The 20,003-nt window shown below is 44.4% G+C and overlaps 1 protein-coding gene across 1 annotated transcript in view; it reads left to right on the top strand.

Annotated features, from left to right (window-relative positions):
- Positions 1-2,543: 2,543 nt before the first annotated feature.
- LOC143764990 (calcium-binding protein 2-like) overlaps positions 2,544-20,003 on the top strand; it is a 145,364-nt gene continuing 127,904 nt past the window's right edge. The window contains exon 1 of the mRNA XM_077251166.1: positions 2,544-2,974. Coding sequence (XP_077107281.1) covers positions 2,720-2,974 — 255 coding nt within the window. The 5' untranslated portion in view covers positions 2,544-2,719. The remainder of the gene's footprint in view (positions 2,975-20,003) is intronic.

The following is a 20,003-nucleotide window of genomic DNA, read 5'->3' as shown; positions in this document are numbered from 1 at the left end:
AGGTGTGACCCCAGCCGCATGCTGCGATTTTGTACGGCCGTAGAAAGCCGTATATTACGGATACGTAATATACGGCTGATAGGAGCAGCCCCATTGAGAATAATTGTGCCGTATGTAATGCGAGTTTTACGGACGTAGTTTCTGCGCTCTTACGTCCGTAAAACACGCATGTGTGACCCCGGCCTAACACAAGCGATCAGACGATTACAACTTTAGGGTACGTGTCCACCTTCAGGATGGCCGGCGGTTTGGACGGAGCGGCAAACCCGCTCCGCCCTAAGTTCCGCCCCCTTCTGTGACGCGATGATGCCGGATGTGTTCATTGCACACATCCGGGATCATCGCACCCCACACATAGCGCCCTGTGTTTTACCTTGCGGCGGCGCAGCGTCGCCGCAAGGTAAACGGACATGCTGCGATCTTAAAAGACGCGCCGCATGTCCGGAATCGCAGGGCCGCCGGGTGCGTGTTACAACACATAGGGGAGACGGGATTTCATAAAATCCCCTCCACTATGCTGTAACATCTGGACGCTGAGTGTTTGACGCTGCAGCTCTGCTCAGCGTCAAACACGCAGCGTTTCCTGAACGTGGAAACATACCCTTAAACTCCCTAAGGGTATGTTTCCACTTTCAGGAAACGCTGCGTGTTTGACGCTGCGTAGAGCTGCAGCGTCAAACACGCAGCGTCCAGATGTTACAGCATAGTGGAGGGGATTTTATGAAATCCCCTATGCGTGGTAACACGCACCCAACAATATGAAAAGATGCGTCGGGAGCACAACAATAGTATAGGTATATCAACTAGGGTGCTACACAATGCATGGAAATTACAATACTAGACAAGAGAAGGAGAGACACTGCATAAATGTGTGCACACCTATATATCAAATAAATCACAACTTTATTATGAAACAGAAGACATACAAATGGTACAAATATTTAAACACGCACCCGGCGGCCCTGCGATTCCGGACATGCGGCGTGTCTTTTAAGATCGCAGCATGTCCGTAAAACACAGGGCCCTATGTGTGGGGTGCGATGATGCCGGATGTGTGCAATGAACACATCCGGCATCATCGCGTCACAGAAGGGGGAGGAGCGGGTTTGCCGCTCCGTCCAAACCGCCGGCCATCCTGAAGGTGGACACGTACCCTAAGGGGACTAAGAAATACAGTAAAAAAGTAGAAAAAAAAGTTTTTAAAAATATGGGGAAAAAAAAATAATCCAAGATCAAATCATCCCCTTTTGAAAAAAAACAAAAACAAATACACATATTTGGTATTGCTGCTTTCAGAAATGTCGGATCTATCAAAACATGAAATAATTTGATTGGTAAATAACGGGAAAAAATTTGAAACACTAGAATTACATTTTTTTGGCCACTGCAACATTGCATTAAAATGCAATAAGAGGCGATCAAAACATCGTATCCACCCCCAAAATAGTGTCAATTAAAATGTCAGCTCAGTGAGCAAAAAATACACCCTCACCCAGATCATGATAAATGAGAACCTTACGGGTCTCAGAAAACGGCGACAAAAGCAAATGTATCATTTATTTTATTTACAAATTTCCAAATCACCACTTAAGTGAAAAAAACTATACATGTTTGGTATCTGCGTACTTGTACTTACCTGGAGAATCATATTGTCAGGTCAGTGTTACCATGTAGTGAACATGGTCAGCAAAAAAAACTCAAAAAACAATTGTGGAATTACACTTTTTTGCAACTTCAAAGCACTTGGAATTTTTTTTCTGTTTTCCAGTACATTATATGGTAAAATCAATGGGGTCATTCAAAAGTACAACTCATCCCACAAAAAAACAAGCCCCATATGGCTATACTGATGCAGAAAAAAAAGAGTTATGGCTCTTGGAAGAAAGGGAGGAAAAAACGGAAAATGGCCCAGGGATGAAGGAGTTAAAGTTGTACACAGACTTGCTTTTGCTATATTTTCTTACTTACAATACATCAACTTCATTCACTGATTGTTCACTTGCTGCCTAATATATTGCAGAATTTGACCATTGTAATCAGTGTTATTCACGTTACGGTTTTAATGTTATGGCTGATCTGTCTACATACCGAACCAGTTCCACCGAGTTGACCTCAATAGTGTATTTCGCTTCTTTGTGTATGCATGAACAGTGGATGTTTGGAATAATAATTGGTTGATGAATATTTTATTACAATAACTAGCTCTTTACTGTAGAACACTGTGAGTGTATTGTGCCCCACAGAAACATTTTGAGGATCAGATGTCAGCCCACTCTTTGACGAAGCCCGGTAATGATTTCTCATCTACACATCTTATCTCTGGCTTGTCAGAAGCTGAGGCTTGTGACTTGTTCATAATTAAAGAGACACCTGATCCTTTAACTACAATGGTTACTCTATAATTAAGGAAAACGTGGCTAGAGGGTTTTTACCACACAGCCTTGGTTACAGATTAGGATTAACAATTTCAATTTCATGTCAATAGTTGATTTTGGTGTGTTCCACTGATTGAGAGCAGGCCACTAAACTGATGTAGGGTCTAATATTGGGACAACTGGTGGTTGGTGACTTAGTAATTACTATGTCATATACATAATAGATGTGGAGGTTTCATCTTCTGAAATGTAATACTATGGGAAGGTAATAGGAAGTGTGGACAGGTCTTCCAGTGAATGTGTAGGACAAGGACAACTAGTACAAGGAGCGAGACAGCAAAGTAATGTTCTTCTTCCTAAGAGAAACCCAGCGTTCTCTAAATGAGAACAACGAGAGCGGAGCTGGAAGATCAAACTCAACAGTTTCACGAAAGAAATTCATGAAGTCTAGGGCCAAAAGCAAATCTGGAGAAGATGTATCAGAGACCCCAACAGAAAAAGAAGACACGTTCCCAGCAAGAGAACAGAGGATTCCTATTGCTGAAACCCCTGTGCTACGGTCCCTACGAGAGCGACTGAAGCGCGGCAATGGATTACAGGTAGGAGAATCACAATGTACTTTCATCTCCAATCTATTTATAAGTCCATGCATATAGCTCCTTCAATGACAAGTCCTCAAGTCTTTTACATGGCCAGTCCGTTCTTCCATTACTGAGAAGTCAACATTTTTTTTATTAATATGCAAATTAGGCCAAATAACTATTAGTATATCTGAAGCAGGAAGTGAGGAGTTTGACAAAGGAAAATCATTCCCTTTATAAACCCACTGACACCCCCACAGCATGATCACAGGGTGCCGACTACTTGCTCTTGCATCGGGAGGCCTGACAACGGTCATATCACTAACCCAACTAGATCCTGTCAGGGTCAAAACCTGATACGCTAGCTGTCAGTCAAACACTGCTACAAATTGTACCGCAAAGATCAACATACTGTACGCCTACAGTATGTGGTCGGAAAAATAAAAAAGTTATCACTCTTGGAAGAAGGGGAGGAAAAATCAGGGGTTAAAGAAAAACATATCAATATCGCCAGCACTGTGCAGGAAGGGTCTGCTGTATTAATGATATATAGTCTTAGCTGGCCACTCAATGTCGGACTGGGTTGGCAAAGGCCCATTAGTAACATTGATTCTTGGAGCCCACTGTTCAGTTACGTGCAGTTATTACCTGACCCTAGTACACAAATTTACTTTTGATTCTATGTAATATTGATTAAAATATATAGCAGCGGGCGCAAAAGATGGCTATTTTAAAAGGAGGTGCAGCTGCAAAACAGGACAAAAACCACAAATTTGTCAAGAGATACATACCTAAAATACTGCGATGTTTGCGCTATGCATATAATCTCCAACCCATGAAAACAGCGTTATCCATATTTAATAGAACTACCCTAAAAAAAAATCACCCTCACACAGCTCAATTAGCACATTAGTACAGTATGTATACATATAAAAAGTCCATCAAATTCTGAGAATACTGAGAATATAGGCCAAATAGTCCAAGTACCGCAAAGCTTTTAACAGTCTGATTAAGCTTTCAACAGTCTATTTAAATAAAGTGCATAGTGCCGGCGGTTACCTTAGGGCTGTCCCACACGTCCAGATAATTCCGGTACCGGAATAAATCGGTACCGGAGTTATCCGTGTCCGTGTGCCTGGGAACTCACGTAGGCCATACGTGCGGCACACGTGTGCCGCCCGTATGGCGAGTGGGTACCACACGGAGCGTGTGGTACCCACTCTGCATCGTGCTGAAGCCGCGATTCATATGTTCCCTGCAGCAGCGTTTGCTGCAGAGAAAATATGAATAATAGTGTTTAAAATAAAGATCTATGTGTCCGCCGCCCTCCCACCCCCTGTGCGCCCCCCCGCTGGTCAGAAAATACTTACCCGGGTCCCCCGTCGGCTGTAGCTCCTTCCTGGTCTGGCCGCGGCTTCTCTACTGTATGCGGTCGATTACACTCATGAATATGTGGCTCCACCTCCAATAGGGGCGGAGCCGACTATTCATGATTGTAAATGAGCGGCCCCACGTGACCGCATACAGTAAGCCGCGGCCAGACCAGGAAGGAGCGACAGCCGACGGGGGACCCGGGTAAGTATTTTCTGACCAGCGGGGGGGGCGCACAGGGGGTGGGAGGGCGGCGGACACATAGATCTTTATTTTAAACACTATTATTCATATTTTCTCTGCAGCAAACGCTGCTGCAGGGAACATATGAATGGCGGCTTCAGCACCATGTGGGGGGGACAGCGCTTACTGTAGCGCTGTCTCCTGCATGCACACGGACCCCAGACGGAGAATGTCCGTGTGAGGTCCGTGTTTTACACGGACCCATTGACTCTATTGGGTCCGTGTAATACGTGCGCTCCCACGAACACTGACATGTCTCCGTGTTTGGCACACGGAGACACGGTCCGCAAAAAATCAATGACATCTGAACAGATGCATTGATTTTTATGGGTCTATGTGTGTCAGTGTCTCCGGTACGTGAGGAAACTGTCACCTCACGTACCGGAGCCACTGACGTGTGAAACCGGCCTTATAAATAGGCGATAACATCAGTCCCAGAATAAGAAATACAGTTCCGAATGATGTCCAGATGAAATCCTGAAGTAGAGAAGGAAGGAATTATCTTCAGGAGTGTAGTCCTGGCCGGTGACATATACTCCCCAGGCGTCCTCACCAGTGGTGCGCAGTAAGGCTACTTTCACACTGACGCAACGATGCTAGCGTTGAAAGCGCTGGGCAGCGGATGCAGTTTTTCAACGCATCCGCTGCCCCATTGTAAGGTCCGGGGAGGAAATGGCGGACACGTCGCAAAAAAATGTTACATGAAGCGTTTTTTTGTGCCGACGGTCCGCCAAAACACGACGCATCCGTCGCACGACGGATGCGACGTGTGGCAATCCGTCGCAATGCGTCGCTAATGCAAGTCAATGGAGAAAAAACGCATCCTGCAAGCACTTTTGCAGGATGCGTTTTTTCTCCAAAACGACGCATTGCGACGGAGGCCAAACAACCCTAGTGTGAAAGTAGCCTTAGAGCCGGTGCACGATCAAGACCTGTGTTGCTGCAGACGCTGAACAGGACCTTGCATGACGTAGGCTTTCACGTGACCATCCAGAGTAAGGAGCGCTGTAAGGACCAGTTCCTACGCGTTTCGAAGATCATGGTCTTCTTCGTCAGGGATGGTCCACTACAGACAAGAGCTGTCTTATATACAGTTCATTCATCCACTCTAATTAAACAACCAGGCGAACAAGGTCAATTATGTGAATGCAAACCGTTCAACTTCACTGTTTAGGCCAGTGGGCCTCAGTGTGTCCAGATTGAAAATCCACCTGCTCTCAGCTCTGGACATTTTTTTAAATAAAATCACCTTTCCGCCAGTCTTGTCTAATAATTTCCAGACCAGTAATTATTGTACCTTTGACTCGTCCATCATGACAATCCATATAATGTTGAGATAATGGATGTCCACAAAATTTATTTTTTATATTTCTAAGGTGTTCGTTCACTCTTACGTTTAGTGGGCGTTTCGTACGCCCCACATATAATTTGCCGCAAGGGCATTTGAGAGAGTAGATCACCCCCATAGTGGTACAGGTGATAAAATCACGAATTTTAAATTCAACCGTCCCATTTGAGATAACACATTGCTTTGTTAGCTTGAGAGACTTAAGGTACCATCACACTCAGCGACGCTGCAGCAATATAGACAACGAGCCGATCGCTGCAGCGTCGCTGTTTAGGTCGCTGGGGAGCTGTCACACAGACAGCTCTCTCCAGCGACCAACGATCAAGGGAACGACTTCGGCATCGTTGAAACTGTCTTCAACGATGACGAAGTCCCCCTGCAGCACCCGGGTAACCAGGGTAAACATCGGGTTACTAAGTGCAGGGCCGCGCTTAGTAACCCCATATTTACCCTGGTTACCATTGTAAAAGTAAAAAAAAAACACTACATACTCACATTCTGATGTCTGTCACGTCCCCCGGCGTCCACAGGATTATGCGCTGCTGCTCAGAGCTTCCTGCACTGAATGTGTCAGCCCGGCAGTAAAGTAGAGCACAGCGGTGACGTCACACACACCGATCCAGCGATGACAGCGGGTGATCAGCGACGAAATAAAGTTCTGGACTTCTAGCTCCGACCAGCGATATCACAGCAGGATCCAGATCGCTGCTGCGTGTCAAACACAACGAGATCGCTATCCAGGACGCTGCAACGTCACGGATCGTCGTCGTTCTCGCTGCAAAGTCGCTTAGTGTGAAGGTACCTTTACACATTCCACAATAGTAACATGGGACAAAGCCAGATCTCTTGCCTCCAATGGAAGGCATGGAACCTATTCGTTGGTTGTAAATAGGTATTGAGGGGGCTATAGCATTTCCCAGATTTTGGCTTTTAGTGAAAATAAATCTGGGATTAGATGGTATCTGGTCCCCAATTACTTAATCCCCTTTAAGTATATCCCAGTGTTTCCCGACAATTTTTTTGAAAATTTGTATATTGGTGTTATACTGGGTGAGGGCTCATTTCCACATGCGAGGTACACGTCCGTATCTCGCATGTAGGCCAAGCTCTGGCGCCGGCACTTTGGAGCGGAGCTGTGCAGCTCCATGTGTTCCTATGCGGCCGCACGCTCCGCTCTGGAGTGCCGGCTCCACAGCTTGGTGTCCACATGCGAGATACGGACGTGTGACTCGCATGTGGAAATGAGCCCTAATAATGGGAATATCATTTGCGATGTCATTATTTTCTTTCCTCCTTTTGTTGCCCTGAAGCCACTCAGTTCGTGGTTTGCACCTTACTATTTCTCTCATCTTTGAAAGGTGGGACTCATCATATCCCTTTTTTAGGAATTTTGCGGTTAGCGTATCAGGAAAAAAACAAAAAGGCCTAACTAATGATGAACAGACAATTTTTAATTTGAGCAATTATACTCTAGATCAAAATGAAATAAATCTACTAAATAAAGGATTAAAATTTGCTCCAGCTGCAAAATTCTACTTCTACTCTCTCAAATGCCCTTGCGGCAAATTATATGTGGGGCGTACGAAACGCCCACTAAACGTAAGAGTGAACGAACACCTTAGAAATATAAAAAATAAATTTTGTGGACATCCATTATCTCAACATTATATGGATTGTCATGATGGACGAGTCAAAGGTACAATAATTACTGGTCTGGAAATTATTAGACAAGACTGGCGGAAAGGTGATTTTATTAAAAAAATGTCCAGAGCTGAGAGCAGGTGGATTTTCAATCTGGACACACTGAGGCCCACTGGCCTAAACAGTGAGGTTGAACGGTTTGCATTCACATAATTGACCTTGTTCGCCTGGTTGTTTAATTAGAGTGGATGAATTAACTGTATATAAGACAGCTCTTGTCTGTAGTGGACCATCCCTGACGAAGAAGACCATGATCTTCGAAACGTGTAGGAACTGGTCCTTACAGCGCTGCTTACTCTAGATGATCACGTGAAAGCCTACGTCACGCAAGGTCCTGTTCAGCATCTGCAGCAACACAGGTCTTGATCGTGCACCGGCTCTTACTGCGCACCACTGGTGAGAACGATATGTCACCGGCCGGGACTACACTCCTGAAGATAATTCCTTCCTTCTCTACTTCAGGATTTCATCTGGACATCATTCGGAACTGTATTTCTTATTCTGGGACTGATGTTATCGCCTATTTATAAGGTAACCGCCGGCACTATGCACTTTATTTAAATAGACTGTTGAAAGCTTAATCAGACTGTTAAAAGCTTTGCGGTACTTGGACTATTTGGCGTATATTCTCAGTATTCTCAGAATTTGATGGACTTTTTATATGTATACATACTGTACTAATGTGCTAATTGAGCTGTGTGAGGGTGAATTTTTTAGGGTAGTTCTATTAAATATGGTTAATGCTGTTTTCATGGGGTGGAGATTATATGCATAGCGCAAACAACGCAGTATTTTAGGTATCTATGTAATATTGACTTGGCTAGCTTGTTTAATGAATAATTAGATTATACATTTTTCTGCAAACTGAACTCAAATGTATTAGCACTACTCATAAGTACTACTTCACAGGGGCCTACCGGATGATTCTCCCGTGCTCCAACAGGCCAGTCATTGATTGACAACATTCTTCCTATTACTGTGAAGTAGCAGCAGTGGGACAAGGGAGCCTGCATATCATGATCACTTGGGACTCATTGGCGACAGCGCTGGCCATTCACTGCAAGCGTTAACCCCATATTCATAAATATTACACTTCTGAATGCTGCTTTCATATCGGACATGAAGGTGTAGACAGGCTTCCCTTTTGAAAAGGATTCTAATGATGCTCTGTGCCGCCAAAGCTGTAATGTTATAATCATTTATAATTAGCCAGGCTTTGTTCCCGATTGTGTAAACTGACCTGATTTTGCAGGCTCAGCAATTGTGGAGTAATCCAAGTATTAACGGCACACACAGACAAATTTTTCTTCTAAAGGTCTAGGGGTGACACAGTACAAAAGAAGAAAGCTGACTCCAAAGTCTATAAATCAAGTAAGTAAAATATGAATAAACTTCATTATGTATCAAAATGCATCATATCACAGGAATGAAGTGAAAATGGGGCACAAAACCCAATGGGGGAGAAAAATACACCACAATTTCATACACATAAGTAGCAAGATATATAGCGATGGTGTTACAATCTTGTGACGGTATATACTGTAGATGTATCATTGCATTCACAAAAGAATCATGTCATATTAAATATATGCCATAGGGATAGACCATACGAGGGTTAAAACAATTTACATGTCACAATATATTCAAAGGTAGCTGTGTACCCATATGGTGAATTATAGATCCTAATGTGAAGTGGACAAAAGTGAACCTATGAGGCATATTGCACAAAATATGTGGCATACATACTGGTAGCGGGGTTACCCTGTCTGGATGGCGCCCACCCCGATGCGCGTTTGGCTCTAGCCTTCATCTTAGCCTTATCACAGCAATGTGATTTCCACACATCTCCGCTCCTCACTCCTCTTTCCATTTTTTTAATGCGTATGAAGAATGTGGATAAACTTTTTTCTCTTTCTACCTCTAAGAAAATCGGATACCACTCTGATTACAATAAAAATAAAAACCTACAAAGTGGTCACCATAGCTACTTGGGACCATATCCCTGAAGCTACATACATAAAACCAAAAAAGTTCCTAATTAGGTCTGGGTAAGGTAGTAAATTTTTTTATATAAAAAGAAATAAATATGCATATAAATATATAACTACCCAGAAGTACCAATAAGGAAAAAAGACAGGGTATAAATAAGAATTTATAATTTTATTGCATAAATATCAATGAAAATTAACAGACAAACAGGTAATACGATGCAAGTTTCTTGCATCGTATTACCTGTTTGTCTGTTAATTTTCATTGATATTTATGCAATAAAATTATAAATTCATATTTATACCCTGTCTTTTTTCCTTATTGGTACTTCTGGGTAGTTATATATTTATATGCATATTTATTTCTTTTTATATAAAAAAAATTTACTACCTTACCCAGACCTAATTAGGAACTTTTTTGGTTTTACCACTCTGATTACAGTCTGATTAACATAATCGGAGCGATTTTCTCGGATGGAGAGAAAACTATCGTCTGCACCTGCTCCTAATGTCAGTTTTCTTTTAAATGTAAAAGACGCCAGTTTGGCATTGAAACACACAGTTAAATAAATAACTTGTATAGTACTACTAGAGCAGCAAGAACTGTTTTTCCATCTACACAGCTTATCTTTAGAGTCATTTTTTCCAACTGGTGAGTTCTTTGGTTAGGATCATAGAGCAGTATGGCATAAATTAGGCTCTTTGGTTAGGGTCACAGGGCAGTATAGCATGCATTTGGCTCTATGGTTAGGGTCAAGGGGCAGTATAGCATGTATCAGGCTCTATGGTTAGGGTCACGGGGCAGTATAGCATGTATTAGGCTCTATGGTTAGGGTTACAGGGCAGTGCAGCATGTATTAGGCTCTATGGTTAGGGTCACAGAGCAGTATAGCATGTATTAGGCTCTTTGGTTAGGATCATAGAGCAGTATGGCATAAATTAGGCTCTTTGGTTAGGGTCACAGGGCAGTATAGCATGCATTTGGCTCTATGGTTAGGGTCAAGGGGCAGTATAGCATGTATCAGGCTCTATGGTTAGGGTCACGGGGCAGTATAGCATGTATTAGGCTCTATGGTTAGGGTTACAGGGCAGTGCAGCATGTATTAGGCTCTATGGTTAGGGTCACAGGGCAGTACAGCATGTATTAGGCTCTTTGGTTAGTGTCACAGAGCAGTATAGCATGTATTAGGCTCTATGGTTAGGGTCACAGGGCAGTGCAGCATGTATTAGGCTCTTTGGTTAGGGTCACAGGGCAGTATAGCATGTATTAGGCTCTTTGGTTAGGGTCACAAAGCAGTATAGCATGTATTAGGCTCTTTAGTTAGGGTCACAGGGCAGTATAGCATTTATTTGGCTCTATGGTTAGAGACACATGGCAGTATAGCATGTATTAGGCTCTTTGGTTAGGGTCACAGGGCAGTATAGCATGCATTTGGCTCTATGGTTAGGGTCAAGGGGCAGTATAGCATGTATCAGGCTCTATGGTTAGGATCACGGGGCAGTATAGCATGTATTAGGCTCTTTGGTTAGGGTCACAGGGCAGTACAGCATGTATTAGGCTCTTTGGTTAGTGTCACAGAGCAGTATAGCATGTATTAGGCTCTATGGTTAGGGTCACAGGGCAGTGCAGCATGTATTAGGCTCTTTGGTTAGGGTCACAGGGCAGTATAGCATGTATTAGGCTCTTTGGTTAGGGTCACAAAGCAGTATAGCATGTATTAGGCTCTTTAGTTAGGGTCACAGGGCAGTATAGCATTTATTTGGCTCTATGGTTAGAGACACATGGCAGTATAGCATGTATTAGGCTCTTTGGTTAGGGTCACAGGGCAGTATAGCATGCATTTGGCTCTATGGTTAGGGTCAAGGGGCAGTATAGCATGTATCAGGCTCTATGGTTAGGATCACGGGGCAGTATAGCATGTATTAGGCTCTTTGGTTAGGGTCACAGGGCAGTGCAGCATGTATTAGGCTCTATGGTTAGGGTCACAGAGCAGTATAGCATGTATTAGGCTCTTTGGTTAGGGTCACAGGGCAGTACAGCATGTATTAGGCTCTTTGGTTAGGGTCACAGAGCAGTATAGCATGTATTAGGCTCAATGGTTAGGGTCACAGGGCAGTACAGCATGTATTAGGCTCTTTGATTAGGGTCACAAAGCAGTATAGCATGTATTAGGCTCTTTAGTTAGGGTCACAGGGCAGTATAGCATGTATTAGGCTCTATGGTTAGGGTCACAAAGCAGTATAGCATGTATTAGGCTCTTTGGTTAGGGTCACAGGGCAGTATAGCATGTACTAGGCTCTATGGTTAGGGTCACAGGGCAGTACAGCATGTATTAGGCTCTTTAGTTAGGGTCACAGGGCAGTACAGCATGTATTAGGCTCTATGGTTAGGGTCACAGGGCAGTATAGCATGTATTAGGCTCTATGGTTAGGGTCACAGGGTAGTATAACATGTATTAGGCTCTATGGTTAGGGTCACAGGGCATTATAGCATGTATTAGGCGCTATGGTTAGGGTCACGGGGTAGTATAGCATGTATTAGGCTCTATGGTTAGGGTCACAGGGCAGTATAGCATGTATTAGGCTCTATGGTTAAGGTCATGGGGCAGTATAGCATGTATTAGGCTCTATGGTTAAGGTCATGGGGCAGTATAGCATGTATTAGGCTCTTTGGTTAGGGTCACGGGGCAGTACAGCATATATTAAGCTCTATGGTTAGGGTCACAAAGCAGTATAGCATGTATTAGGCTCTTTGGTTAGGGTCACAGGGCAGTATAGCATGTATTAGGCTCTTTGGTTAGGGTCACAGGGCAGTACAGCATGTATTAGGCTCTTTGGTTAGGGTCACAGGGCAGTATAGCATTTATTAGGCTCTATGGTTAGGGTCACAGGGCAGTATAGCATGTATTAGGCTCTATGGTTAGGGTCACAGGTCAGTAAAGCATGTGTTAGGCTCTATGGTTAGAGTCACAGGGCAGTATAGCATATATTAGGCTCTATGGTTAGGGTCACAGGTCAGCATGTATTAGGCTCTTAGGTTAGGGTCACAGGGCAGTATGGCATGTATTAGGCTCTTTGGTTAGAGTCACAGGGCAGTATAGCATGTATTAGGCTCTTTGGTTAGAGTCACAGGGCAGTGCAGCATGTATCAGGCTCTATGGTTAGCGTCATAGGGCAGTATAGCATGTATTAGGCTCTATGGTTAGGGTCACAGGGCAGCATAGCATATATTAGACTCTTTGGTTAGGGTCACAGGGCAGTATAGCATGTATTAGGTTCTATGGTTAGGTGTTATGGGCTGGTGGCCTAGGAGCAGCATGAGACATACTCTGGAGAAGGTGGTACCTGTACTGACCGCAGACCCTGAACTTAACACCGCAACTAGAAGTAGCCGTGGAATGTACCTAACACTCCCTAGACATCTCGACACAGCTGGAGGACTAAATACCCCTAGAGATAGAAAAGGGAAAACTATCTTGCCTCAGAGAAAATCACCAAAGGATAGACAGCCCCCCACAAATATTGACTGTGAGAGGAGAGGGAAATAACATACGCAGACTGAAATCAGGATTTAGCAAAGGAGGCCACTCTAGCTAAATAGAAAGGATAGGACAGAGTACTATGCGGTCAGTATTAAAACACTAGAAAATATCCACCACAGAAAATACAAAATCTCCACATCTAACTAAAGATATGGAGGGTATATCTGCATCTCCAGAGATACCAGCTTGGCTAAACAAATCCTTATACAGACCAAGCTGGACAAGACAAAACATGGAAAAGAACTGAACAATAAGGCCCACAGCATGTGGACTGCAAAAATCAAGGCCAGAACTTATCTTTGTTGAAATGAACAGCAAAGCAGGAGAGACCAGGCAGGGATGTGAATCCTCCAGGAACAATGGACAACTGGCACTGACTAAAGGGTCAAGCAAGACTAAATAGCCCAGTCAGAATTGCCATAAGTGGACACACCTGATGAATGCAGCGATCCAAAGACCGCAGCGCTACCACTTATAACCACCGGAGGGAGCCCAAGAGCAGAATTCACAACAGTTAGGGTCACAGGGCAGTACAGCATGTATTAGTCTCTTTGGTTAGAGTCACAGGGCAGTGCAGCATGTATTAGGCTCTATGGTTAGGGTAACAGGGCAGTACAACATGTATATGGCTCATTGGTTAGGGTCACAGGGCAGTATAGCATGTATTAGGCTCTTTGGTTAGGGTCACAGGGCAGTATAGCATGTATTAGGCTCTATGGTTAGGGTCACAGGGCAGTACAGTATGTATTTGGCTCTTTAGTTAGGGTCACAGGGCAGTACAGCATGTATTAGGCTCTATGGTTAGGGTCACAGGGTAGTATAACATGTATTAGGCTCTTTGGTTAGGGTCACAGGGCAGTATAGCATGTATTAGGCTCTATGGTTAGGGTCACAGGGCAGTACAGCATGTATTAGGCTCTTTAGTTAGGGTCACAGGGAAGTACAGCATGTATTAGGCTCTATGGTTAGGTTCACAGGGTAGTAGAACATGTATTAGGCTCTACTCTATGGTTAGGGTCACAGGGCAGTACAGCATGTATTTGGCTCTATGGTTAGGGTCACAGGGCAGTATAGCATGTACTAGGCTCTTTAGTTAGGGTCACAGGGCAGTACAGCATGTATTAGGCTCTATGGTTAGGGTCACAGGGTAGTATAACATGTATTAGGCTCTATGGTTAGGGTCAGAGGGCAGTATAGCATGTATTAGGCTCTATGGTTAGGGTCACAGGGTAGTATAACATGTATTAGGCTCTATGGTTAGGGTCACAGGGCAGTATAGCATGTATTAGGCGCTATGGTTAGGGTCACGGGGTAGTATAGCATGTATTAGGCTCTATGGTTAGGGTCACAGGGCAGTATAGTATGTATTAGGCTCTATGGTTAAGGTCACGGGGCAGTATAGCATGTACTAGGCTCTATGGTTAGGGTCACGGGGCAGTATAGCATGTATTAGGCTCTTTGCTTAGGGTCACGGGGCAGTATAGCATGTATTAGGCTCTATGGTTAGGGTCACGGGTCAGTACAGCATGTATTAGGCTCTATGGTTAGGGTCACAGGGCAGTATAGCATGTACTAGGCTCTATGGTTAGGGTCACGGGGCAGTATAGCATGTATTAGGCTCTTTGGTTAGGGTCACGGGGCAGTACAGCATGTATTAGGCTCTATGGTTCAGGTCATGGGGCAGTATAGCATGTACTAGGCTCTATGGTTAGGGTTACAGGGCAGTATAGCATGTATTAGGCTCTATGGTTAGGGTCACGGGGCAGTACAGCATGTACTAGGCTCTATGGTTAGGGTCACGGGGCAGTATAGCATGTATTAGGCTCTTTGGTTAGGGTCACGGGGCAGTATAGCATGTATTAGGCTCTATGGTTAGGGTCACATGGCAGTATAGCATGTATCAGGCTCTATGGTTAGGGTCACGGGGCAGTATAACATGTATTAGGCTCTTTAGTTAGGGTCACAGGGAAGTACAGCATGTATTAGGCTCTATGGTTAGGTTCACAGGGTAGTAGAACATGTATTAGGCTCTACTCTATGGTTAGGGTCACAGGGCAGTACAGCATGTATTTGGCTCTATGGTTAGGGTCACAGGGCAGTATAGCATGTACTAGGCTCTTTAGTTAGGGTCACAGGGCAGTACAGCATGTATTAGGCTCTATGGTTAGGGTCACAGGGTAGTATAACATGTATTAGGCTCTATGGTTAGGGTCAGAGGGCAGTATAGCATGTATTAGGCTCTATGGTTAGGGTCACAGGGTAGTATAACATGTATTAGGCTCTATGGTTAGGGTCACAGGGCAGTATAGCATGTATTAGGCGCTATGGTTAGGGTCACGGGGTAGTATAGCATGTATTAGGCTCTATGGTTAGGGTCACAGGGCAGTATAGTATGTATTAGGCTCTATGGTTAAGGTCACGGGGCAGTATAGCATGTACTAGGCTCTATGGTTAGGGTCACGGGGCAGTATAGCATGTATTAGGCTCTTTGGTTAGGGTCACGGGGCAGTATAGCATGTATTAGGCTCTATGGTTAGGGTCACGGGTCAGAACAGCATGTATTAGGCTCTATGGTTAGGGTCACAGGGCAGTATAGCATGTACTAGGCTCTATGGTTAGGGTCACGGGGCAGTATAGCATGTATTAGGCTCTTTGGTTAGGGTCACGGGGCAGTACAGCATGTATTAGGCTCTATGGTTCAGGTCATGGGGCAGTATAGCATGTACTAGGCTCTATGGTTAGGGTTACAGGGCAGTATAGCATGTATTAGGCTCTATGGTTAGGGTCACGGGGCAGTACAGCATGTACTAGGCTCTATGGTTAGGGTCACGGGGCAGTATAGCATGTATTAGGCTCTTTGGTTAGGGTCACGGGGCAGTATAGCATGTATTAGGCTCTATGGTTAGGGTCACATGGCAGTATAGCATGTATCAGGCTCTATGGTTAGGGTCACGGGGCAGTATAGCATGTATTAGGCTCTATGGTTAGGGTCACGGGGCAGTATAGCATGAATTAGGCTCTTTGGTTAGGGTCTCGGGGCAGTACAGCATGTATTAGGCTCTATGGTTAGGGTCACGGGGCAGTACAGCATGTATCAGGCTCTATGGTTAGGGTCACAGGGCAGTACAGCATGTATTAGGCTCTATGGTTAGGGTCACTGGGCAGTACAGCATGTACTAGGCCCTATAGTTAGGGTAACGGGGCAGTATAGCATGTATTAGTCTCTATGGTTAAGGTCCCGGGGCAGTATAGCATGTATTAGGCTCTTTGGTTAGGGTCACGGGGCAGTACAGCATGTATTAGGCTCTATGGTTAGGGTCACGGGGCAGTACAGCATGTATCAGGCTCTATGGTTAGGGTCACAGGGAAGTACAGCATGTATTAGGCTCTATGGTTAGGGTCACTGGGCAGTACAGCATGTATCAGGCTCTATGGTTAGGGTCACAGGGCAGTATAGCATGTACTAGGCCCTATTGTTAGGGTCACGGGGCAGTATAGCATGTATTAGTCTCTATGGTTAAGGTCCCGGGGCAGTATAGCATGTATTAGGCTCTTTGGTTAGGGTCACGGGGAAGTACAGCATGTATCAGGCTCTATGGTTAGGGTCACAGGGCAGTACAGCATGTATTAGGCTCTATGGTTAGGGTCACAGGGCAGTACAGCATATACTAGGCCGTATGGTTAGGGTCACGGGGCAGTACAGCATGTATTAGGCTCTATGGTTAGGGTCACTGGGCAGTACAGCATGTATCAGGCTCTATGGTTAGGGTCACAGGGCAGTATAGCATGTACTAGGCCCTATGGTTAGGGTCACGGGGCAGTATAGCATGTATTAGGCTCTATGGTTAGGGTCACGGGGAAGTACAGCATGTATCAGGCTCTATGGTTAGGGTCACAGGGCAGTACAGCATGTATCAGGCTCTATGGTTAGGGTCACAGGGCAGTACAGCATGTATTAGGCTCTATGGTTAGGGTCATGGGGCAGTATAGCATGTATTAGTCTTTATGGTTAAGGTCCCGGGGCAGTACAGCATGTATCAGGCTCTATGGTTAGGGTCACGGGGCAGTACAGCATGTATCAAGCTCTATGGTTAGGGTCACAGGGCAGTACAGCATGTATTAGGCTCTATGGTTAGGGTCACGGGGCAGTACAGCATGTATCAGGCTCTATGGTTAGGATCACGGGGCAGTATAGCATGTATTAGGCTCTATGGTTAGGGTCACGGGGCAGTATAGCATGTATTAGGCTCTATGGTTAGGGTAACAGAGCAGTATAGCATGTATTACTGGACTGGACGTTAGACAAGCACAGCTCCGCTACTCATTTTTACACGGACATTTTGTGTTTGGTTATTTTATTTGTATTAATTTGTAAATGTAACTAAAAAGCAATAGAGACCTCTGAACGAGGGAACTGTAGTCACTTTCAGCATTCAAATGGTGAATTCACTGATGGGTACCATAATCCTAGCTGCCAGCTGCTACTTTTAAAAGTTAATCCGTTCACTCTTTCAAGCTAAAAATATGCATTACACTGAGTACGCCGAAATAATGGGTTTGCGACTGCGAGCAATGGTATTTCTTATACACAGATACACTTTGCAGGGGACATGCAGCATTAAAGAGAATCTTCACAAAGTCTTCATCTGAGAGCAGCATCATCTAGGGGCAGAGACCCTGATTGCATTGCTGGGTCACTTACTGGGGTACTTGCTATATTATTTGTATATTCTGGTATATAGTCATCCAGATATATGAGCTCTGCCTAGCCCTACTGCACCATTGATTGACATCTTCCCGTATAGACAGAAATCTGCCATTGTAATTATCGATGACTACATTGCAGGAGTTTATGCATGAGAGGACTAGAAGAGCTGCAGCAAATAAAGGGCTTTTTTGTTTGTTTTTTAATTGCTGTAACTTTGTCAGTCCTTTTAGTGATACACTACTGCTATGTAGTTGTTGATAATCATGCGCTCTGGCTAACCAGCGCCCATGATGAATTGACTGGCTGTTTTCTGTCTATTCACAGTTTAGGCAGGAAGATGTCAATCAGTGGTGCAGAGACAGGTTAGTCAGAGCTCATACATATGGAGGACTGTGTAGTCCTCCATATGCCAGTGCCACTTCTTAAGGTCTAGAAACTGCTACCACTCTCAATTCTTTCTTTTTTGGTGGACTTTGAGGCAGGGAAGGCTGCCACTTTTATGTGATGCACATCTGAACACCCGTCTCCTGTTTTTTTCAACCTGTGCCAACCTGCAGCTTTGGGTACTGTGCGTTAGGGCCAGGTACGGACTGGGACTGAAATTCAGTCCTGGCATTTGAAGTCACACAGGCCCATGGTGTCCCCGCCCCCGAGCACTAGATGTGCATATATTACTAATATTACCCTGGATGGTGGAAACCAAGACTTACTACAACACCAATATTTCTAATGATACCCGTGGCCTGCTGGGGTAAGTGACGGAGTCAGCGACTTTCTGTGCTCCGTCACAACTCTTAACAGTGTGGGTATCTTGAGAACACGTATTCTGCTAACAACTTAGCAGACAAGGCAGCCCACGACTAGACAGGCCCTTCTGGCATTTGCCAGAATTGCCAGATGGTCAGTTCGTCTCTGGTCAGGGCACACCTAGTGAGGTGGATTCACTAAGCTGCAGCTTAGTCTGAACACACAAACCAGCTGGGAGAACTGAGTGCTGACTGATGAGGTAACTTCAGAAGCACACCGTAATCGAATACTAACTTACTCAATTCTTCGACACACGAGTAAAAATGTCAGCCTTAAAGGGCCTTGAGTGATGATATCACTAGTCACTAGAGCTTGACATGCAGCCTGTAAACCCCAGAGTGGACCTCAGGAAGGGAAGACTGCCATAGGAGAAGGAAGCAGAGGCTGGAGCCCAAGCTGGGACATATAAGTAACACTGTGAAACTAGACCATAGCTCCAGTCAGCAGCTCTGCTCTAGCCAGTACTTCTTCAGGATGGTTGAAAGGGTTCCTGATGTTCCTCTCTGCTTTTTCTGCAGTATTGTTTGTCACATGGTAGCCACACCAAGGCCTGGGTCTTCCTCCTGCATTTCAGCTCTCACCCGGGGTCACTTGACTCATGGTATTCAAGGTTCTCTAGGGCCTTCAACTTATCCTAGTCGCACTGTGTGTCCATTCTCAGACCTTAACCTGCTGAATTCTATTTTCCATTAAGGCACTCCTAGGGGTCATTCAGGCAGCAGTTTTTCTTGGATGATTTTTATCTGTGTTTTTCACACATAGAACTCATACCTATTTTAGTCTATGAGGTTGCTCATGTCGGTGTATTTTTGCAGCCCAAGGTCCACACACAATATGGGAGAAGTCTGATCTTGATTAAAGTCGTAAGTGCAAGTCTATGGATCTGTAAAAAAACACAAATCGCATTCAGATGCCATCCTTATGCTGTCTGTATTTCATGGACTGTTTTATAGGAGACGCTTGAGAAACCTCCATCAGTTGTTTTTTTTTATCATCCGATAAAAACTGATGAAATTCCAACTACACTGGTAAAAACTGACACTCACCGAACTTTGATGACAGTCTGATCAAAAACACTGAAAACTCAGACAATTTTTTGTGTACTAGAAAAATCACTGACATCTGAATGAGCCCTTAGTCACATACACTTGCTGGAGGCCAGTATATCAGATTTGCACGAAAATGTAATAAATTCAGCTCTTGTGCAAAACATCAAACAAGCATTTATTCACATCCATAATATAAAATGACAACATAGATATGCATAAAAATGCACAGCAGCACTCTGTGAATGCCAAGACATATAGTGTCAATGGAAATATCATCTTCCAACTGCATC

The sequence above is a fragment of the Ranitomeya variabilis genome, chromosome 4 (genome assembly GCF_051348905.1).
Source record: "Ranitomeya variabilis isolate aRanVar5 chromosome 4, aRanVar5.hap1, whole genome shotgun sequence".
Taxonomy (NCBI): domain Eukaryota; kingdom Metazoa; phylum Chordata; class Amphibia; order Anura; family Dendrobatidae; genus Ranitomeya; species Ranitomeya variabilis.
This window is presented reverse-complemented; position numbering and strand designations above follow the sequence as displayed.